Source organism: Dermacentor variabilis, chromosome 6, assembly GCF_050947875.1.
Source record: "Dermacentor variabilis isolate Ectoservices chromosome 6, ASM5094787v1, whole genome shotgun sequence".
Lineage (NCBI taxonomy): Eukaryota > Metazoa > Arthropoda > Arachnida > Ixodida > Ixodidae > Dermacentor > Dermacentor variabilis.
Genome location: NC_134573.1, coordinates 4,712,622 through 4,736,984, shown reverse-complemented (window position 1 = coordinate 4,736,984; position 24,363 = coordinate 4,712,622). Strand labels below are relative to the sequence as shown.

The window sequence follows — 24,363 nt, the reverse complement described above, 5'->3', positions numbered from 1 at the left end:
AGCCAGTTGCAGCCACTTGATGTCTGCATCAACAAACCTTTCGAGGATCGTCTGCAGAAATATTACACGGACTGGTTGACTGATGAAGACCACATGCTAACGGCAACAGGCCGCATAAAACGTGCATCGCTATCGCAGCTGGTGGGCTGGGTAGCTGCAGCGTGGGACGACATACCAGGTACTTTGATTGTGCGCGCCTTTAAAAAGTGCAGCATATCTAATGTGCTTGACGGTACCGAAGATTGTGAACTGTTTGAAGGTGACAGTGACAAGGAACACAGCAATGAGTCTAGCAGCAACGATGACGTTGAATGAGTTCTGCATGTTCAGATTCAATAAATGCTGTTTGCATTTTGTGATCGCTGTCCTCGCTATTTTTGTTCGGCCTACATTCGAGGTTATATTTTCTTTTTGTTGGCTTTGGACTTGAGGGGGTCGGCTTAGAATCAAGGTCGGCCTAGATTCAAGTAAAAAGGTAAGTAGTTTTTTTTATTTTTTAACATGCATGCCAGCCCATCTTGACATAAAACAAAGTTCTGTCTCACTCGTGAATTTTGCCAAGGCACTCAGGGAAAACCTGGAAAACTAAGGGAATTTGGAAATGTCAATTGGTAGGCACCCCTTTCTCTGCACAATGGCACAAATCCTACCTAGCTTATTGGCAGCAATAAAAACAATGTTAACGGTCTACTACTTCCCGCTTTATTTAGCCTGCGCAATAAGGAATGAATGTACGGAACACCTACAACTCTTTTCTTGTTATGTTTTCTGCAACTATGTTTGGACTTGACAAAAGGATGTACTTCTTTGAAATGCCCGTTGCCAGGCCATAGCCACTTTTGGTTATACGCTCGAAGTTGTTACGTGCCCTGTGGGGAGCACTCTGCCACAAGAATTTTTCAAATTGGTTTATCATTAGATGAGATAGAAATATCTCAGTGCCCTGAACCCATGATCTCAGGAGGCGAGCGCCACTTGCCCCGTCCAGCCTCTGCAAGCGAAGTTCCTTCCCTGCATTCTCCCATACCGGAGCTCGAGGATCGCGTGACGCATATGTCATGGGCCCCACCTTAATTTTTTTCCCCTGCTTATTTGCCGTGCAGCGCACTTCCGCTGACTATTGCGCGCGAGCTGCCGCATTGATCTTGTTTCGCGCAGCACACGATTTTGTGCACTGTGCACAAGAGCACCTGACTAGTGGTATAAGTCAGTGCTATGTGAACACTGAGGCAGACACAAGCGGTTCACAGAGCATGATTGCAGACTGGAACATGGAAGAAAATGACATAGTTTTATTGTTTACTTGCTGTGACTGCATGACGTGGGAACAAGCAGACGAAACGGAAGTACATCTCTCTTGCTGTGGTACGAAGTAAAACAAAAGCATGCAGACATTTGGTTTGTGCGTTTTATTATTTCTCTAAATTTTAATTCGATTGAAACCCCAGATTACACGAATAACAGACTTGACTAATTCTCAAAATCACGTGCCACTATGAGCGACGTCACAGCACTGCCATGTACGTAGGCGCACTTGTGTAATATGCGTCGACTTACCGGAGAAGGACACAGGGCGGTTGGTAGGAAATTTCAGCTCGTTCTGTGGCGTGTAGTGGTGTAATACTTAGCAGACATGATCGTTAGCGGGCATTGTATGCACGGTGCTTGTCAGCTCAAAATAGCCAGACCTGATGACCCTTTAAGCGTTCAGCAAGAGTGGCTACTGCAACACGAGGAAAACCTACTTCTAATAGACAGGTAGCCTGCACGTTATAACAGGCACTAATTTTGTTCGCACACGATTTGGTGAGAGAGGACTTAAGGCTTGACATGTTAATTCTGTTTTTTACAACTTTAGAATGCTTGGATGAAATGTTTAGCAACTGTTTTGAAGATCTAGGGGAGTGTTTGCACTCAATGTTTCATAACCCAATGTATCATAATATTGTGTATCCTGTACAGCTTGATTGTAGTGCTTACTTTTGAAATGTGATGGACATCTTTTGGGATGTATAATACACTATGCATGTTAGCTTTCTTGCTAACTAAGCGTAATTGATTTTTTATGAATACTATATAATTATTGTAGTGGACCGAGATGACAGTGACTAGCCTTACCAGCCACAGTGACGAACAAGAAATTCCGCTCCTGCTTCATTCAGAAACTGCCCTGATTCATTTTTTAACATTAGCGTGGCTTTCATTAACATCTGCAGCATAATTCCAAAATGTGACGAACTCGAAAGCTTCATAGACGACACCACAGCCGATATGATTTTCTAACGGAAACGTGCTTAAATAAGGACGTTGGCGACCACGAAGTGTTTCCATTCTACCCTAACTTTGCAGTTTATCGACTCGATCGGCATGATAGGCAAGGGGGAGGTGTACTAATTGCTGTTAGAGACAGCTTACCATCATCACTGATAAATCACGACGACTACATCGAACTAACATGGGTAAGCTTGCACAGTACAATTGACAAAATAGTGTTTAGAATCTGTTACTGTCCACCAGATAGTAACCCCTCATTTTGCGATTTCTTATATATACATATGCATTCCTACTGTGCTTATAAACACCGACCAAAATAACCAGTGGTTACCTAAAACGTCTACTTAATAAGAAAAAATGCCATTATCGGAAAGCAAAGTTAACTAATAACTGCAGAGCTTGGGATATGTACAAACTAAGTGCCAAAAAATACATTAAGGAATTGAAAGCTTTCAAAAACAAAATTTTTTTCAGCTGACCTCTTATCAATCGTTCAGTCTAACCCTCGTAAATTCTTTGAGATTATCTCCCTGCCTAAGCGCCAAACTCAGCTCCAGCTATCAGACGACGACAACATACTAATTGAAACTGACAAATGTGCTACAGCCCTTAACAACTTCTTCACATCAGTATTTTCCCCTGCTATAAACTTCAGTTCTACCGAATTATCACACCTTTTGCCGACTACAATGCCCGATATCCAGATTAATGCTGATGGAATAGCTGCACTATTACACACTCTAAAATTATCCTCCTCAGCTGGTTGCGATCAAATCAGCAGCAAATTACTTAAAAACAGCAGTTCCCTGTCAACTCATAGAAAGCTTTCTTGTGAACTCTGGTGCTTGCGTATTCAGTAAGAAGGAACCAACATATTACAACCTGCATCAAATCAATAGACTAGTCGATTCGCTCTGCCTCCCTTTTCCCTGATTTAGAATGGCATGTCATCAAAAATCCATTGGAAAGTGACCACTTCCTAGTAACTCTGAACTTGGGAAAACAACATTACTTCCCTCTGCATGTCCCTCACTGGAAACTAGCCTCAGTAGACTGGAAATGTTTTAAACAATCCACCTATTTAACACGAGTTATCTTATGTAATTTTAGTATAGACCATGCTGTACCATATTTTACCATTTTTATTGTTGACTCTGCAGAAGAGTTCACCCCTTAAACAAAAGGTCGTTCAAGTGGAATACGAGTTCCCTGGTGGAACGAAGACTGCATGCAACGTAGAAAAAGCGAAACAAAGCATGAGGCATTCTGTGCGGATACCTAACTGCAGAAAACCTTGTTGAATTCAAGCAGCCTAAATCACAGGGAAGGCGCACATGACGATAGGCTAGGAGAGCAAGCTAGGAGAGGTTTCTTTCGGGAATCAATTCCTATCACCAAGAAACAAAAGTGTGGAATGTGCTCAGAAGGCTAAAGGGGCAGCAACCGCATCCACTGCCCTTAGTAAATAATTAAGGAAACAAGTTGGAAGACCAGGCAGATGCTCTTGGTAAAAATTTTGAGTATGTATCCATCTCCACGCACTATTCACAGGCATTCCTTAAATACAAGGAGATAGAAGAACGCATGACACTGGGTCACAAATGCAGAAGGAACAATCTATATAACCGTCCATTCAACATTGCTGAGCTTAGAGCAGCATTGAACGTCTGCAAAGGCTCTGCGCTGGGAGCAGACAGGAGCATGTATGACATGATCAAGAACATGCACACAGACACGCAAATTACCTTGTTGCACTTTTTGATAAAATTTGGGCAGCCAGACACATTCCAACAACATGGAAAGAAGCTATTGTTGTCTCAGTTTTGAAACTAGGTAAAGACCCACTCTTGGTAACAAGTTACTGTCTGATAGCACTTACAAGCTGCCTATATAAGCTTTTCGAAAAAAATGATAAATTGCTGTCTTTTGCATTTCCTAGAATCAAACAATAGGGTTGATCCCTATCAATGTGGTTTTCAAAAAGGCTGTCCACAACCGACCATCTTGTGCGCATTGAGGCAAACATTTGCAATGCATTTGCCCATAAACAATACTTGTCAGCTTTTTTTTTATATGGAAAAGGCCTATGACACCACATGACACTATGGCATTACCAGAGACCTGTCAGAAATGGGTATCTGTGGCAACATTCTTAGCATAATTCAAAGCTATCTCTCACAACATATTTTCGCGTTAGAATTGGTAATGCTCTGTCTAGGTCATTTACACAAGAAACTGGGGTACCGCAAGGTAATGTACTTAGCTGCACTCTTTTGATTGTTAAAATGAACTCTTTATGTTCATGTATTCCACAAAGTATGTTTTATTCAGCATATGTTGATGATGTGCAGATTGAATTTAAATCATGTAACATCACAGCCTGCAAGCAACACATCCAGTTTGGTCTGAACAGTCTCGACATGGGCAAATCAGAATGGCTTTAAGCCAAATCCCCCAAAAAGCTCCTGCATCCTCTGTACAGGGAAGATGGGCCTTGTCCCAGAGCTCAATATCCAGCTACATGAATGCTTGCCTTTGAACACACAGCACAGATTTCTTGGTGTCATGCTTGACTTTAAACTGATATTTCTCCCACACAAAAAGTATTTGAAAGCCAAATGTTTAAAAACAATGAACATTCTTAAAATTCTTGCGCTCACGACATGGGGCAGTCACAGGGGCTGCTTAATGAACCTGTACAGGAGCCTCATACGATCACGTCTGGACTATGGTTGTGCGATGTATCAAACTGTTGCTCCAACTGCATTAAAGATTTTTTGGATCCTGTTCACCATTTAGGTATTTGCCTGGCCACAGTCACCTTCAGATCAAGTCCTATAGTTTATACGTAGAATCTAGTGACTGGTCATTTCATCTGCAAAGAACATATATAAGCTTCGCATACTTCCTCAAAGTACAGTCTAATTCGGAGCATCCTTGTTATAAAACTGTTAATGATTTGACCGACCTTCAATGAGAAAACCTTTCTGACTACACGTCAGAAAGCCTAGCAAGGAAATGAACATCTCACTACATATGCATCCACTGATGGCTCCAACAAGGCTGTTGCCATCGTGGCTGTGGCTACTGATAGAATGCGACTCGTCCTTTGTTGAAGTTACAAAGCATGCTCCAGAGATTCACATCCGTATGCGCTTTCTGGAACTCCAGTTGAAGTATTCCTGTGCAGAATTTTATACCGACGCATCAAAGTCGCCTAATGGCATATCCTATTCGGCAGTCGGGCCATCCTTCTTGGAATACAATATTCTGCACACATAAACAAGTATTTTTACAGCAGAAGCTTACGCATTACTCTCAGCTGTAAAACACATAAAGGCATTAAAACTACAAGACTGTGTCAAATTTACAGACTATGAGCATAGTAAGAGCTTTAGTTTCTTTACGGAACCATAATAATCCAGTAGTCAGTGACCTCTACGCATGCCTGTGCACTATGTACGCATATACCAGCATATGTTGGGTGCCAGGCCACAGAGGCATAGTGGGCAATATGCTTGCTGACGAACTCGCTACATCCATAACAACGAGAGTTTGTAGCACTGCCATAGCTATCCCTCCAGCAGACTTGAAGCCTTTCTTGTGCAGAATGCTGAGAAATTTTTGGCAAGCCATCTGGGAACGTGAATCATCAGATTCCTTTAATAAATTTCATTTAATTAAGCCGCACCTATGAAATTGGCCTTCAGTGACAAAAGCATGACAAACCGATTTGTTCTGTCGACTGCAAATAGGACAGGCATATCGTACTACTTCATAGTAAATGTCCTCTCTGTGGAAAGTGGGGTGAGAGGCTGACCATTCTCCACGTCTTGGTGGAGGGTTGGGAAGCGGAAGTTAAATGAAAAAAGCAGTTTCCTCTTTCACAATGATGCCACATTCCCCTTCATCCCGTATTTTTCTTGCAGCAGAACCAATTTTTGACTATAAACCAGTTTTAAATTTTTTACTAGGTGTCGATTTATTACGCATTATAAGCCCACAAGATTCGTAGCATGAGCTCTCACCGAAGGCTGCTGCTGCGATAGAAGCGACCTGTATGGCACATGCATCCTGGCCTTTGTGCTGTAGCAATGTATTTTACTATATCGTCTCTTCGCCATAGATTGCTTTTTATAGCATATGTCATGTATCATGGTCTTGTTTTATTGCATATATACTTATGCACCTTTCAACGAATAATTTTTACGCCTCTTACAGCAGTGTTTCATCCACGTTTCCATATTCATTATTCATATATTAATGACAGCTACTGTCATTGCCTTGGCATTCTTTGGCCACATCTTGCACTTGCGCCAATAAACTCCAATCATTATTGTCATCATTAGTCTGGTGGGACAGCGCGAAAACGTGTGGAATATTGCGAATGGTTCGACAGTTATGATTGGCTGAGGTACAGTCATCAGATTCCTTAGTGCAGTCTCCTAGGGAAGATGACTGTTTTAAAAGCGGACATGTCATAATGTGAATATGCTCCTACATGGAGTGGGCTTTCATATTCAGGGTAAATAACGTAAAATGAACCCATTTTCCTTCATTCCTTCTGTTGGACATATTTATCAATGTGCCTAGAGAATCCCTGGCCGAAACACTAAGACGAGCTGCAACAATACATGTCTAGCCAGCATGTCACAATGTGAGGTTGGGCGTACTGGGCTTGAAGGTAATATGCTGGCAGACAAAACCGCCATATCACTAGCAATAAAAGCCACCATCTTTGGAGCTGCCCTTGCCATAGACGAAGTTTTTCTTGCGAAAGAAAGCTTAGAACCTATTGGCAGCGCTCATGGGACACTGAAACATCTAATAAGCTGCATGTTTTTATTAAGCCACAGTTAGAGAATTGGCTACCTATAACAAAAAAATAACAAACCAAGGGCGTTATGTGGAATTCGGCACACTAAGAATCGGGCACTATGTGTAGTGTACACTCATACCTGTTGTCTGGCGATGACCCACCTACCTGTGGTAAATGTGGTGAGATGCTGACTGTTCTGCGCATATTGCTGTAGTGTAGATCACACAAGTTATCTGTAGCACAGCCTCTTATTGGAAGCTACTGCTGCGATTGTAGCATTTAGAGCACGTGATTCCCTGCCCTTGTGAAGGGCCCTGGTGAAGCATCAGTGATGCCTGAATATTCTTACATTTTAATCTTGCAACCACTTCGCAACATATATTTCATGTTCATAGCTCACCTCACATGTCATAGTTTTAATACATGTGCAGTATATTTTACGCATTTTACAGCTAATCTTTTAGGGCACTATACAGCCAAGTTGTATCTATACCATTTGTCATTGAATGCACCTTTGAATACCTCATACCATTTTCTAGTGCTCTTTGGCCACTATTGACCTGTGTGCCAATAAATCCCATATATCATCATCTTGTATCTTCCTGGTTCTGCTGCACATGTACGGCTTTCTATCTGTGTCAAGCTATCCATTGTTTATAGATTTGCTTCTTTCTTTAATGTGAGAGTTAATGCCTCAGGGCATACAGGGGTATGGAGTGCGTGCAAATAAGGATGATTAAATGAATTAAAAAAGATTTGCATAGCTAATAAAGTCCAGGAGGGATCGATAATGTGGTCCCTGCATCCAAGTATTCTAATGGCAAGGATTACGCGGCGAAAGTCCCGCTGCTGCAAGGCGCCGGAGTCTTGTCGGTTTCAATGCTTTCTATCTGTCAAGGTGTCCAGTGTTAATAGATTTGCTTTTTTCATGCATAGAGTTGTAGTTGAGAGTCAGCTGTTGTCTGTAAACCTACCTTAATACATTTGTGCTTGTTTTTGTCAGCACAATTTTTGCAAATAAGAGAAGAAATGCATGTTTTAGTGAACACAAAAACTAAATGTGCAAAAGAGAAGCATCGCCTGCACTATCCATCAATATTTTGCACCAAAGTGCACCAAAACAGCGTTCATAGCTTAGTGTGTAATTTTATGCTCTAGGATTTGTTTTCTGAGAAACACAAGTTGGAAATTATGCCTAGTGCTTGGTGAGAGATGGAGGAGCTCCCAAGGCACAGTCATGGAGAGGGACTGAAAAACATATTTTTTTCACTGTCGCCCACTCGTATTTTCTTGTCCTTTGCAGCATGCAAGGAGGAGAGTTGTTCCAAAGGATTCAAGAACGAGCTGAGGGTGCCTTCACAGAACGAGGCAAGTGGCATCACACTTATTTAAAAATGTTCTCACAGGCACTGCAGTACATCCAGGACAACGTACCTGTGTGCAATGTGTGGGATTTAACAAAATCAGATCCCTATCTGCTTCCATGTCAACCTGCATTGCTTTATTTGTAGTTCTTCATTGGCTCTCAATGCTTAGTATCTACTTACTGCTTTTTGGCTTGCTTCAAGCCCTCACCATATTTCTGACTGTAAACATAGCACTGGATTTCCAAATGTAAGCCCAGATACCACTGCATCTTTCCACAGTCTATTTTCGTCCAGTTCTAACCCGTTTTATTAACGCGGCTATCATTTTTAAGGCTCATTCACACTGGCAACTGACAGCAACCACGTTTGTCACAAATGATTGCTTTTGCTCAAAAAGCAACCATTTTGGCCCAATGGTTCTCTGCTCGATCGTGTGACCATAGTCGCATAACTGCTGAACCAATCAGATGCGCAGGTACAGGACGTCTGTATACGCTGGTACTTATTTTACATGGCAATGCATTTGTGAGCAGATGGCAACGGGCTGGTCACACCGGCAAGTGTGAGCATCAGTCGCCTTCAGTCACTCAGTTGCATTTTGGTCACCAGTTGCAAGTGGTCATGTCACCGGTGTGAATGAGCCTTTAGGATACTCCACACTTTCTAGTTTCTGCCAATGTCCTAATCTAACCATTTTCCTTTCATGCCAACCTGGGTCACTGGATATGTGCCAGTGTTCATAATAATCATCATAACACATAACATACATCATCGCCAATTACATACCCATCATAAGATAGATCGCTAATGACATTAACATCATTAATGGTCCCGAAAGCATGGATGCACCACCAATTTTATTTTCTTGCCTTTTTCTTGTGGGTCTTTGGGAATTTCCAGTATATTGTTTCCTCATTTATCCACACACCCGTATACTTTTACTGTAGATCAGTTGCAGTGATGTGATTACTGCACCAATTGTGCCAAGCTAGCACCAAGGTGTCGTTTTTGCTGTCTTTTGGAGAAAAAAAAAGGCAAACGCGCAAAATTTTTATTCAGTCTTATTTGGATGTAAGTGCCTTTATCAAGTGATTGTGAGAGCAGACAGGCATGAGTATTGATGGCTGTTGACATGCGTATGTGTTTATCATTTATCATTGACTGCATTTCCCCGGCTAATAAATGTTAAATTAACATTATCACTCAGCCAAGCCATGCCTTTCAGGTGTCTGAAGTTTTTCAATGTTAGTGCTGTTTTTATCCGTTGCGTGTTATCACGGAACCTTCAGCAGTCAGAGTCTATGGACAACACAAATTGTGTAGTACTTTCTAGAAGACACATGGGCACCAGCGATTACGCTGGAACCTTTCATGAGTCATGTATAAAAGCCAATTCAGACAAAACTTCAAAAAGACAATTCAGACAAAAAGCACAGGACGAGCGTTGACTGCCAAAACACCTCTATTGAAGCCTTTATTGAAGCCACCTGTATTAGTTCCCCTTTCATAGCTCTTTCTGATAAAGAACTTAAGTTCCTTACAAGTTAATCAGTTTGGCCTGTGTCCACTATGTCTATGGTTACATCTGTATTGTTTAATGTTATTGACGCATGCGCAGCAGGAGTTGACCGACAATGACTCGCCTTCCCTTTCTTCTTTCACTCTCTTTATGCCCATTGCGAATTGTATATATTAGCACAGGCTTCAAAAAAGGTGTTGTTGGCAGTTAGCGCTCGTCCTGTGTCCTTCCTTGTCCATGTTTTTTGGCACTGTTTTGAATATGAATGATCCGTACTAACTAGCTCGCACCCAAACCCTTCTGAATCATACAGTCTACTCAGCATGTAGCTCATGAGTTTCATTATACATTTTAGCACTCAATTTTCCACCCTATTGGTACATCTGAGTCGATTAATGAACGAACACCGTGTGTGTGTGACATTCTAAATCTGTTTTGCACATGCACCATGTCCAGTTACCAAGAGGATAGTGGGGCACTCCCACAAATGACCTGCTTGCTTTCATGAAACTTCTTGGTCACAAATATCGAATGGCAACTGCAAGCGTCACTCAAATTTGCACTCGGCCTACACTATTTTCGGCAGGGCCACACCACACAATATCGGGTTTTTGCCGCTGCAGAAGGCAAGCCAAGGATTTAAAGTTTCGTATTTAGTCAACCTTAGCGACCAAATAGTGGTCCTTATTAAAAGTTCTGCGAAAATGCAAGCCTCTATTACATTGCCAGCTACTGAGCAGCGAGGGGGGGAAGCATACGCAGACACAGCTGGTGAGAAATGAACGTTTATTCTGGCAGCTCAGGCCAAATATATAGCTCAAAGTGAGAAGAGGGTTGGAGAGGGAAAGTGGACCAGAAACAGCTGTCGCTTGAGCCATCAATAGAAACAAGAAGGGTAGGGGGAAATGAAGACATCGAAGCAGCATATAAGTGCTGTTTGGCAACACTTCTCTCATTTTAAAAAAGGAGCCATTGCAGTAGCTTGCACTAGAACGCCAAAGCATTTGTTCCGTGTCTGTGATTGCCACCTCTGCAGGTTAAGTCTGTGGCACTATTGTCACTATTGTCTTGGGGGCTTGTGCTAACAATCTCTTGAGGGTGCAATACTTCGGAACCTGTGGTTGAAGAAAGTAACAATTGTTCAGGGTGCATGGATAGATTAGGCTCTTGTGGAGTTTGTCAGCCAGGGGAGGTTGGCAATGGCACTGCATGTCAAGGGCATACTTGGTGAACGTGGCGTCTGACCAACGAAGTAAACGTTTGGGCAGTCCCCATGAGGGATCCTGATGTCGACTTCATGCGCCCCAGCATCCACTTTTCTCCACATGTACGTGCTCCTTTCCAGTAGAACCATCCAGTCATCTGACTCCTGCAGCGACTCTGCAGCAGCTCAAGGAAAACATGTGTCCAATCGAGATTGCAACTGATTTCTCGGTAGCAACTCTGACAGAGATTTTCCCGCCTTCTGGGGCGTCCTCCTGTAGTTGAACAAGAACCCGACTAGGTTTTCTTCTAAACTTCCCTCTGTCATTTTGCGAAGTCTGTCCTTAATTGTACAAACTGCTTTTTCTGCCCCTCCCTTAGACTGCCAGTGAAAGGGTGCTGTTCACGTGTGCGTTATGTTGTTCTTAGGCGCAAAAGAAGCCAGCTCCTGGCTAGAGTTGATGGAACATAGTTATAACTGCATGTTTGAGGATGGGACACAGAAAGAATGCACAGAGGACGATTGCTGAACTTCAACACAGCTTTACTGCGAAAAAATTACATGAGCAGCAGTTGCTGCACAGAAACGTGGAAACAAACCACAGCCACAGTGCACATTGTCAGCGCAATCACAGCAGAAGATCATCATGTTGTACATCATCACTGAATATCCCAATCTGCACAAGAATAAAGCACGTTCATAAAACATGCTATGACAACATTTTACGTTCTTCATACCTAATGACTAAGAAATTTAGTGCAAATATATCTCTTCTTTTCTTGGTATAATAAATGATGAGGTGCTTATGAACTTCTTATTTCTTTATACAAAATGCCTCAAACAATTCTCTCTTTTTGGGCCTTAAAACTTCCTAGTACAGCGAAACCTCGTTCAGCCATAGTTGGCTGAGATCGGCCAACTTAATGGCATGAGAACTTAATGGCATGAGATCACTCACTTACCTGTCAAAAATGGAACTCGGGGAGAGTGCAGTGAAAGGGCAAAAATATGCAGTATTTATTCGCTTCGTGTGACAAAAGTTTCTTATTTTTGTTTGATGCTGCAGCGGCCAAGCAGCGACGACAGCGGCCTCAAACTTACTGAAGCTGCGAGCCAGCTTTTCAGCCAGCCCCCCCCCTTCTCGGCAAACACTTGCATCGCAGATTCCTCTTTGGCATTGCATATTCGCCATGCATGGGTGCAGTAGCTTTCCAGAAGCCGCGGCGCACCTTTTTCATTGTGGGGTGCTGTTCTTGTCACAATCATTGCATTCATGAGCCTGACGTAACGTGCAGCTTCTACCACTGTCGGGCCTGAATCGCCCGTGCTGTCGCTTTCCGTGTTGGCATCATCACTTTCGTTAGGCAACACTTCAGCAACAACAGAGGCAACGATGGCGAAAAGTCTAACCTCGTAGCTGACATCTTTACGTGGTCGCAACAGCGCTGCCGAGCAACTTCGCATTCTAAATGCCGCCGCACTCCATAGATCCCTGTCACATGCCAGCACTGACTTCTTTGTACCACGTTCGATTGCACGAGCGATGTCCAATTTTCGATCTATGCTGAGCATCCGGTGTTTCTTATCCGAGCTTCGGCATGACACCAGTCCTAGCTTGCATGACGCTCTTGGCTCTCTGGCACTGCCATAGATAAGGCATCGACTAGTGCACAAGTGCTTTCTGCTTCGTGCTCACCCAGTAAGCACAGATAGGTGTATGCCTGCTTTTCGCACTGGGCATTCAACATATCACTCGCTGCTCACACTTAGACAAAGTGAGCGTCGGCAAGCACAGAAGTGCTTTGCTGTGGCCTTACCATGTATGTAAGCATGTAGGAATGTCAGAAAACACCGATACAAGCAGAGATATGACTTCAGACACAGAGGTGTTCCCAACTATGCCAGTTAACTTTGGGAGCCCACGTCGAGACGACAAGTGAGGCAGTGCAAGGTGACGTGGGTAGGACCTCGTTTGAAGTCAGAGAAATGCAGAGCGACATTAGTTTTAAGAAAGACTTAGGAACATGGATAAATATAATAATAATAAATGCTTTATTTGTCATAAAAGCAGCAGATACAAAGTGGGTCAGCCCAAGCCAATGAGGCTTGTCGGGCTGTACCCGGCAGTCAGTTTCAGGGATGCAATAAACTACAAGAGTGAGGAAAAAAAAGGAAAGAAGAAAAGGAAGAAAGCACACACACACACAAAAGAGAAGGCAGTAAATTGGGGTGCAGTGCTACATGAAAAAATACTGAAAACAAATAGACATCACACAGTGACAGATGAGTTTTCCCTTATATAGAATTTCAGAGCACGTTTCGATGTAATGGAAATTATTTCTGTGGGCAAGGAATTAAATGTATTGGGAACAATAATTTTCGCACAAGACGTCCAAATTGCGCACAACATCTGGGTGTACAAAACATAGGATGATGCCTGAGTGGTCTTGTGGGCACAAAAGGAAACAGAAAATTACTATTCCAGAGATGACAGCAAATAACAGTTTGAAAAAAATAATGCATCAGAGGAAGGCAACTGTAAAGCAGAAAACAAGCTAGTACCACCTGGAATGTTAACATCATAGGCCACATTTCGTAGCAGTGATTTTAATATACAGTTTATTTTTGAATGCCATGTGAAAGAACAGTGATAAAATACTGTTATACCGTATCTCGGTATACTGTAACCAAGGGCATGAATGATTACCTTGCACACAGAAAAAGGGAGGATGAAGCGGCTATTTTAAATACAGGGTGTCTACCAACCGGGAAAACCGGGAATTCTCAGGGATATCGAGTAGTCTGGAAAAAGTGAGGGAAAACTCAGGGAATTTGGGCCTCTATCAGGGAAAATTAGCTCCAATTTTATTGAAAGGGTCGAAAGTCGCGGTAATGCTGGCTCGAGCAACAGACAGTAATCGTAATGAATCGTCTTTGACGCGCTGTCGTCGGCTGGAGGAGTTCCCAGTGTGCAGTCAACGACCGAATTTCCAGATTCTCGATAATTCGGACGGCTTCGCGGCACCGCCACGTAACCCATAGAGACAACGTATCAGAACGTGTGAAATTTCGGACGCAAGAACTCTTCGCCGTCTGATTTTCCGGACGTTTTGCCGTGACCGCGGGTCCGAAACGGCAATAATAAAAGGTACCACCGCTGCCGTTTTGATTACTTCGCCACCTCGATCCGGCACTCTCGCACGTAGATCCGCTGGCAGCCGTTGCCACCACTGCGGCAACGCTAGGCCTAGCTGCTTCGACGTTCGCTACGAAGCTTCTTGCCGTTGGATGCCGAGTTTTTTATTGAAAGAATTGGCTGATGTCAGCAATGGCACGGACTCCGAATTTGTGGTCCTCGTGATTGCCTTAGGAACTTAGAAAACACGGTGCGTTGCATAATGCCCGTTCCCGAAAGTTTGCTTCGCCTCTGTACAGAAATGTTACATGGTGAAGCATAGCATAGCAATACCTATAGCCTAGCATCCAAACCTCTTACGGAGGTGAATGAATATAAATACCTCGGTGTTACAATAACCAGTAACCTTAGTTGGAACTCGCACATCTCCCATCTTTGCGACTCGGCTTTTAAGAAGCTTTGCTACCTCAGGCATAAATTAAAACACGCTCCTTCTGAAACCCGTCTTATCGCCTACACCTCTTTTGTCCGTCCTAAGCTCGAGTATGCAGCTATTGTATGGGATCCCTATACTAAAACTAACATCGATGCGCTAGAAATGATACAACGTAAAGCAGTTAGGTTCATCTTCTCTAAATATCGCTCAAGTGATTCTCCAACTCAGTTAATGGCTGAACACAATATTCAGTCTTTGCAACTAAGAAGAAAAATTCACAGGCTTAAATTTCTCTTCTTGCTGAGTAACAATAAACTATCTCTTTCTCCCGAACCTTACATAACACCCCTTACTGCCCGCCGAACTAGACATCGCCACGCTGCATCATTAACGCCTTATAATGGTAGAAACAATGTCTTTATGTCTTCCTTTTTCCCTCGAACAGTAACGGAATGGAACAGCCTACCCTATAACAAACTTCTCAGCACTGACTCAATAGCGTCTATTACTATCTAATATTAGTGCTTGTTCTTACGAAATCTCGTTTCAATTTGTATCGTTGTGCAATATTTATTGATTGGCGCGTTGTAGTAATTTTGAATTATGCACTCCTCCTTTTTTTTTCTATTACATTTCCTGTGCTTTGAAATTGTGCTTGTGAAACAGCGTTTCAATTTGTATCTGCCACTCTCTATGCATTATTTAGAGGTGCTTTACTCATTATGTAATTGTACTTTCTATTACATTTTTCCGGAGCTTTTTTTTTACTCCTTCGTCAATCTATTGTGTTTTCTTTTTGTATGTACCTTTCCCCTCCTGCCTGGGCCTTCTAAGGCCTGCAGTATTCCTAAATAAATAAATAAATAAATACTCAGAAGTATTGCAGTGAAGCATAACAAGCGTGGGAAGGGGCTATTGGCACGGAACACAGTATGCATTCCTTAATTATACACGCGTGCACCCTGTATTTCCTGTCACAGTACGAGCGCCGATATGCCTAATATGTGCACCGACAGGCCTTCAGAGCGTTTTCGAACGTACCTGTCGCGGTTTGAGCCCCTAAGGGCAGTAAATGACACGCATTTATTTTTTTCCAGCTGGCCGATTTTTCGGACGTTTTCGCGACCCCTAGGGAGTTCTAAAAATCGGTTGTGGACTGTGCAACTGGCCAAGATGCTTCTGTGCAACTGGCCAAGATGCTTCAAATGGTCCTTGGGGTGAACGAGTGGCAGAAGGAGGACAAGAACAGAAATGATGTATGCATTGAGGAATAAACGGGAAAGGAAGCTTGCTGCCACCGTTTTGAAGAAGTTTGAGCCGGGTTTGACTGTATGTTGTATCGACAAGCATGTTGACCTTGTCGGGATAGAATTTGTTGCCGTGCAAGGTGCCGTGCTGCTTCGGCACACCGAACAAAGGCGTCTGTATCTGGTGTGGTAGGTTGAGACGAAGTTGGTAGGAGCATCACGTCGAGCATAATGGTGACATCGCGTCTGTAGACCAGATGAAAAGGAGAAAGCCCGGTGGTTTCTTGAAGCACAGTGTTATATGTGAATGACACATACGGGAGCAGTTTGTCCCAACTTTTATGATCCATGGCGACATTCATAGAAAGCATATCCTCAATCGTTTTGTTGAGATGCTCAGTTAACCGTTAGTCCGCAGGTGACACGCAGTTGCTGTACGGTGCATTGTTCGACTCAGCTGCAGACTATCTCGGACTAACTGGGTGGTGAAGGCCATACCACGGTCAGTGATGACAGCGGGAGTACCATGTCGAAGGACAATATTTTTGACGAAGAAGTTGGCTACATCTGAAGCAGTAGCTAGCTGAACAGCTTGTGTTTCACAGTGTCGAGTGAGGTAATCGGTGGCGACAACGATCTAGCGGTTATCAGTCGAAGACGGCGGTAATACCCACAAAGCCCTAAAAATCGGGAGACATCGTGCTTTGTCTTCAGTATTGGGAACAGAGCAACTGCCATGGCTTTGTCAGGGTCAGGGCGCACACTGGTGCTGCTGACAATGTGACTTTGAAATTTAAGCTCCTCATAGCCAAAGTGACATTTTTTGGACTTCAGAGACAGGCCGGTGGTGCGGATGGCTTGAAGAACTGCCTCAAGCCGCTGGATGTGTTGTTCAGGCGTGGTGTGAAAAACAACTACATTGTCCAAGTAGACTACACACGAGTGCCACTTGAGGTCAGATAAAACTGTGTCCATCATACGTTGAAATATGGCTGGAGTGGAACACCATCCAAAAAGGAGGACTTCAAATTGATAGAGACCATCGGGTGTTATAAACGCCGTTTTTTCCTGGTCTCGTTCATCAACTTCAATCTGCCAGTGCCCACTACGCAGATACGTTGAAGAAAAGTAACGGGCATGTTGCAGGCAATCCAAAGAGTTGTCAATACCAGGAAGTGGGTGAATATCTTTTGTCGGGATCTTGTTCAGTTTGCAGTGAAGCATAACAAGCGTGGGAAGGGGCTATTGCCACGGAAAACAGTATGTATTCCTTAATTATACACACGTGCACCCGGTATTTCCTGTCACAGTACGAGCGCCGATATGCCTAATATGTGTACCGACAGGCCTTCAGAGCGTTTTGGAACGTGCCTGTGGTGGTTTGAGCCCCTAAGGGCAGTAAATGACACACAACTGGCCGATTTTTCGAACGTTTTCGCGACCCCTAGGGAGTTCTAAAAATCGGCCGTGGACTGTGCAACTGACCAAGATGCTTCAAATGGTCCTTGGGGCGAATGAGTGGCAGAAAAAGGACAAGAACAGAAATGATGTACGCATTGAGGAATAAACGGGAAAGGAAGCTTGCTTCCGCCATTTTGAAGAAGTTTGAGCTCAAAAAACTAAATTGTGGCTGATGCCGAGATGCAGGTGTCCCGCATCCAAACCAAAATAAACTCTTTAAAGCAGTGGAACACAACACTCGGGCGTCGTGCGCGGGCTGAGAGTATGTCAGGACAGTTGAGGTTGGCTTACGAGCGGTTGAGAGAGAATCTCAATTGGTGACAGAGTTCGGGCCTCATACCACATGAGCTTGCTATCAGTTCATAGAAATAGCTCATATTCAAATATATTTGCTTCTATGTGCATCACCTTTTTATTCGTATTTGGGAATGTCCGACTTCATTTGCAATTTTTTTCGAAGGTACTTTATTTGCTGTGCATTTTACTAACCCCTGCTTCTATTCTCTTTTTGAATAACATAAACACTACTCCTTAGTATTAAAATTGGATTAAGTCGCTTTTTTATTTTTTTATGTGCTTACTAGAGAGTGACAGCATCAGGCGATATGGTTTCAGCCCATCTTGACATAAAACATAGTTCTGCATCACTCAGGGAAAACCTGGAAAACTGAGGGAATTTGGAAATGTCAACTTGGTAGACACCCTGAAATAGCACATGATAACGCCCGGAGTTTAATATTAGAGGGAAGAGATGGGTGACTATTCCATGTCATATTGGAGTCTGAAGATAATTCCCATGTACTTTACACTCGGCGATGGTAGGAGAGGAGAGCATTGACAATTGGTACATCGTGAACCATGAAGGAAGATTGGGAGAGTGGGATCAATTCGTCTATGTGGATTGTAGAAACAAACCAGAAGATGTTTCTTGTTTGTTAATATTGATAGAGTTTCTGAAAAAACAGTTCATGACAGACATAATGTCACTTTGTAGCATTGCAACTGATGAAGTGAAAACAGTGTGTGGCAAGAACAGTGTCATCAGCATATTGAAACATTTGACATTGGGATGTAGCTTTAGACAGATCATTTACATAAACATTAAATAATAGTGGAGATAACACGGATCCCTACGGGACACCAAATTTTAAGAAAACCTTCGTACTAACGTGATCCCCTATCTTGACTACCTGTGAACGATTAAAAAAATAGTTAGTTAATAATTTTTTAGGCCCCGGAAATCCCAAGAGATGTAGTTTGTGCAAAGTAATGTGTTCACTATGGGGTCAAAAGCGTTGCTTGCATCCAGGAAAAGAGCCGTTACTACCTCATTATTGAAAGCAGAGAAGATTAAATCAGCTAATTGTTCCAAGAGTCCTCGTCCCAGGAACGAAGCCAAATTAAAAAGTTGACAATAAATTTTATTTTTGCAGAAAGCCAGTCATCACTCTGGATAAGTGTTCTTCCAGAATTTGGCTAATTGCGGGTAAAATTGAAATTGGCCTGTAGTTGTCAACCTGTTTAAAAGAGCTATTTTTGTGTAATTGTTTAACAACTGCAATATTTAGCTCATCTGAAAGAAAACATGAGTTCAATAGAACCATTCAGCATAAATAAAGTATATTTTCTTGAACGGGAAAGTTACGCTGCAGCTCGTACATAGAATGCCATCTAAACCAGGTGCCTTCTTTTGTTTAAAACTGAATAATATGCTTCGCAGACTACAAGCAGTGATGAAAGGAAGGAATGCAGAGGACTCTGAACTGATAATATTATCAGAACCATGAGTGTGAGCTGGTTGAGTAATCGACGATGCTTTAGTAAAGTGAACATTGAAATCAGTAATGACAGATTACAAATTATGAAAATGTTTGCAAAAAACGTTGACTGATTGGCCTGGATGGTGACCGAATATTTGATTAATCGTCGCCCACATTATTCAAGAGTTCTGCCTATTTTCGTAAAATGATTTACTGTAATATGAGTGTTTCTCAGATCGAAGTAACACAGCCTATTTCTATGAACTTTGTATAAATTTCTCAGAGTGTTGTTGTTAGGCGAGTTCCTACATTTTTCCCAAAGTTTATCTTTCTATTTTATCACCTTAAGCCTCCCCGATGTAAGCCAAGGCAAGTTAGTATTGCGTTTTTTAATTTTTATGGTTTTAACCTTTCTGTGCCCTGTATTTAAATGTGTCAAGAACATTAATAAATTTAGTGTAGGCATTTTGTATGGATGCCCCTTCCATAAGTGTGTTCCAGTCAAAGGCATTAACCAAACTATCAAATTTGGCTATGTGGAGGATTGATACCTGGAAGTGCTCGGATGATACCTTTTTAAACATGGGCAAATAAATATGGCAAGGCGAGTCTAGTGATGCGAGTCTAGCAGTGCTATTGTAGGAATTAGAGGGCAGTAAATGGGATATAATACGGCTCAGTGAAGTTAGGAGGACAAAAGAAGCATATACAGTGCTAAAAAGCTGGCACGTCCTGTGCCACCGGGGCTTAGCGGTGAAACGAGAACTAGGAGTCGGATTCCTGATTAATAAGGATATAGCTGGTAACGTACAAGCATTCTATAGCATTAATGAGAGGGTGGCAGGTCTTGTTGTGAAACTTAATAAGAGGTACAAATTGAAGGTCGTACAGGTCTACGCCCCTACATCCAGTCAGGATGACCAGAAAGTCAAAAGCTTCTATGAAGATGTGGAATAAGCAATTGGTAAAGTCAAAACAAAATACACTATACTGATGGGCGACTTCAATGCCAGGGTAGGCTATAAGCAGGCTGGAGACAAGTCAGTGGGGGAATATAACATAGACTCTAGAAATAGCAGGGGAGAGTTATTAGTAGAGTTTGCAGAACAGAATAATATGCGGATAATGAATACCTTCTTCCGCAAGCGGGAAAGCCGGAAGTGGACGTGGAGGAGCCCGAATGGTGAGACTAGAAGTGAAATAGACTTTATACTCTGCGATAACCCTGCCATCATACAAGAGGTGGACGTGCTCGGCAAGGTACGCTGCAGTGACCATAGGATGGTAAGAACTCGAATTAGCCTAGACTTGAGGAGGGAACGGAAGAAACTGGTACATAAGAAGCCGATCAATGAGTTAGTGGTAAGAGGGAAAATAGAGGAATTCCGGATAAAGCTAGAGAACAGGTCATCATCATCATCAGCTTGGTTACGCCCACTTCATGGCAAAGGCCTCTGCCGTACTTCTCCAACTACCCCGGTTGTGTACTAATTGTGGCCATGTTGTCCCTGCAAACCTCTTAATCTCATCTGCCCACCTCACTTTCTGCCGTCCCCTGCTAGGCTTCCCTTCCCTTGGAATCCAGTTTGTAATCCTTAATGACCATCGGTTATCTTCCCTCCTCATTACATGTCCTGCCCATGCCCATTTCTTTTTCTTGATTTCAACTAGGATGTCATTAACCCTTTGAGGGTCGAATTATATTGAAAAAACCTTTCCCAGGTAGTCAAATTACTATATTGCGGATCTTGAATGTACAAAATGTGTAAAGTCGGCAATAAATAGTAAAAAAAAATTAGGAAGAGTATTTTGATGTCGGCATCACTCAGAACTGCAAAATGTTCAATAGTATTTCAGAGTGTGGTACTCCTTGAAACACGGGTCTCCGCACAGCGCCTTATCGCAGTCTGCACACCTAAAATGCGTGTATGTTCTTCTCTTGGAGCGACGAGTTGTGTTGACGCACACATGACATCTCTGCATGCGTGCGGCTGCCTTGGGCACCCTCTCGAGGCACCCTCTCGCGTAAGTGTAAGAGCGAGAATACCTCGTGAGTGGCGGTGATAAACAAGCTAATAGCAGCGCCAATCAAGTTAGAAATCAACTTCCGCCGCACCTGCGATAGCATGACGACAAAGAGAAAAATCATGTTTCGCGCGGCTCCGTTTCGATCACGCGGAGGAACCGAAACTGCGAAAGCGTGTTGCCGCTGAGAGCGAGAATACCTCGCAAGCGGCGGTTATAAACAAGCTAAGAGCAGCGCCAATCAAGATAGAAATAAACTTCCACCGCCTCTGCAAGAGAGTGCCGACAAAAAGAAAAATGACGTTTCGCGCGCCTCCGTTGCGATCACGTGGCGAAACCGAAACCGCAAAAGGGGTGTTGCTGCAGTCTGCACGCCGCGCTGAAGCTAGAAATCAGTTCCGTTTATCTCCCCAAGAAGGTAGTACACATTTCAAACGCTTCTTATAAGTCCTAAGAGGTGGCAGCACCTCCCAGTGAGCACACATCGCCATTATGGTGCTAAATTTCAAACGGAGGTTCGAAACCGTACCCGTACGGCAAAGACCTTGCGGGACAGAAAACCGCCGCCGTACATGTACGGCAAAAACCTTCAAAGAGTTAACTCGCGTTTGTTCCCTCATCCAATCTGCTCTTTTCTTATCCCTTAACGTTACACCTATCATTCTTCTTTCCATAGCTCGTTGCGTCGTCCTCAATTTCAGCAGAACCCTTTTCGTAAGCCTCCAGGTTTCTGCCCCTGTGAGTACTGGTAGCACACAGCTGTTATACACTTTCCTTTTGAGGGATAGTGGCAACCTGCTGTTCATGGTTTGAGAATGCCTGCCAAACGCACCCCAGCCCATTCTTATTCTTTTGATTATTTCAGTTTCATGATCTGGGTCCGCAGTCACTACCTGTCCTAAGTAGATGTATTCCTTTACCACTTCCAGTGCCTCGCTACCTATCGTAAACTGTTGTTTTCTTCCGAGATTGTTAAACATTACTTTAGTTTTCTGCAGATTAAGTTTTCGACCCACCCTTTGGCTTTGCCTCTCCAGGTCAGTGAGCATGCATTGCAGTTGGTCCCCGGAGTTACTAAGCAAGGCAACATGATCAGCGAATCGCAGTTTACTAAGGTATTCTCCATTAACTCTTATCCCCAATTCTTCCCAATCCAGGTCTCTGAATACCTCCTGTAAAGACGCTGTGAATAGCATTGGAGATATCGTATCTCCCTGCCTGACGCCTTTCTTTATTGGGATTTTGTTGCTTGCTTTATGGAGGACTATGGTGGCTGTGGAGCCACTATGGATATCTTTCAGTATATTTACATACAGCTCGTCTACACCCTGATTCCATAATGCCTCCATGACTGCTGAGGTTTCGACTGAATCAAGCACTTTCTCGTAATCAATGAAAGCTATACGTAAAGGTTGGTTATATTCTGCACATTTCTCTATCAGCTGATTGATAATGTGAATATGGTCTACTGTTGAGTAGCCTTTATGGAATCCTGCCTGGTCCTTTGCTTGATAGAAGTCTAAGGTGTTCCTGATTCTATTTGCGATTACCTTAGTAAATACTTTGTAGGCAACAGACAGTAAGCTGATCGGTTTATAATTTTTTAAGTCCTTGGCGTCTCCTTTCTGATGGATTAGGATTATGTTAGGGTTCTTCGAAGATTCCGGTACGCTCGAAGTCATAAGGCATTGCGTATAGAGGGTGGCCAGTTTTTCTAGAACAATCTGCCCATCATTCTTCAGCAAATCTGCTGTTACCTGATCCTCCCCAGCTGCCTTCCCCCTTTGCATAGCTCCCAAGGCTTTCTTTACTTCTTCTGGCGTTACTTGTGGGATTTCAAATTCCTCTAGACTATTCTCTCTTCCATTATCGTCATGGGTGCCACTGGTCTGTATAAATCTCTATAGAACTCCTCAGCTACCTGAACTATTTCATCCATATTAGCAATGATATTGCCGGCTTTATTTTATAACGTATACATCTGATTCTTGCCTATTCCTAGTTTCTTCTCCACTGCTTTTAGGCTTCCTCCGTTCCTGAGAGCATGTTGAATCTATCCATATTATACTTCCTTATGTCAGCTGTCTTACACTTGTTGATTAACTTCGAAAGTTCTGCCACTTCTATTCTAACTGTAGGGTTGGAGGCTTTCAAATATTGGCGTTCCTTGATCAGATCTTTCATCTCCTGCGTTAGCTTACTGGGATCCTGTTCTGTAGCTCGATCTGGAATTCCTCTATTTTCCCTCTTACCGCTAACTCATTGATCGGCTTCCTATGTACCAGTTTCTTCCATTCCCTCCTTAACTCTAGGCTAATTCGGGATCTTACCATCCTATGCTCACTGTAACGCACCTTGCCAAGCATGTCCACATCTTGTATGATGCCAGGGTTAGTGCAGAGTATAAAGTTTATTTCATTTCTAGTCTCGTAATTCGGGCTCCTCCACGTCCACTTTCGGCTATCCCTCTTGTGGAAGGAGGTATTCATTATCGGCATATTATTCTGTTCAGCAAAGTCTACTAATAACTCTCCCCTGCTATTCCTAGTGCCTATGCCATATTCCCCACTGCCTTGCCTCCAGCATGCTTCTTGCCTACCTTGGCATTGAAGCTGCGCATCAGTACAGTGTATTTTGTTTTGACTTTGCCCATCGCCGATTCGATGTATTCATAGAATCTTTCGATTTCTTGGTCATCATGACTGGAGGTAGGAGCGTACACCTGCACAACCTTCGATTTGTACCTCTTATTAAGTTTCACAACAAGACCTGCCACCCTCTTGTTAATGCTATAGAATTCCTGTATGTTACCAGCTATATTCTTATTAATCAGGAATCCGACTCCTAGTTCTCGTATCTCCGCTAAGCCCCAGTAGCACAGGGCGTGCCCGCTTTTTCATCATCATCATCAGCCTGGTTACGCCCACTGCAGTGCAAAGGCCTCTCCCATACTTCTCCAACAACCCCGGTCATGTACTAATTGTAGCCATGTCGTCCCTGCAAACTTCTTAATCTCATCCGCCCACCTAACTTTCTGCCGCCCCCTGCTACGCTTCCCTTCCCTTGGAATCCAGTCCGTAACCCTTAATGACCATCGGTTTATCTTCCCTCCTCA

At 43.1% G+C, this 24,363-nt stretch overlaps 1 protein-coding gene across 6 annotated transcripts in view; it reads left to right on the top strand.

The window, feature by feature from the left end:
* Positions 1-24,363, top strand: part of MAPk-Ak2 (MAP kinase-activated protein kinase 2) — a 397,658-nt gene that overhangs the window by 125,129 nt on the left and 248,166 nt on the right. For all 6 annotated transcript variants that reach the window (XM_075694688.1, XM_075694691.1, XM_075694687.1 and 3 more), the window contains exon 3: positions 8,397-8,461. In XM_075694688.1, coding sequence (XP_075550803.1) covers positions 8,397-8,461 — 65 coding nt within the window. The remainder of the gene's footprint in view (positions 1-8,396; positions 8,462-24,363) is intronic.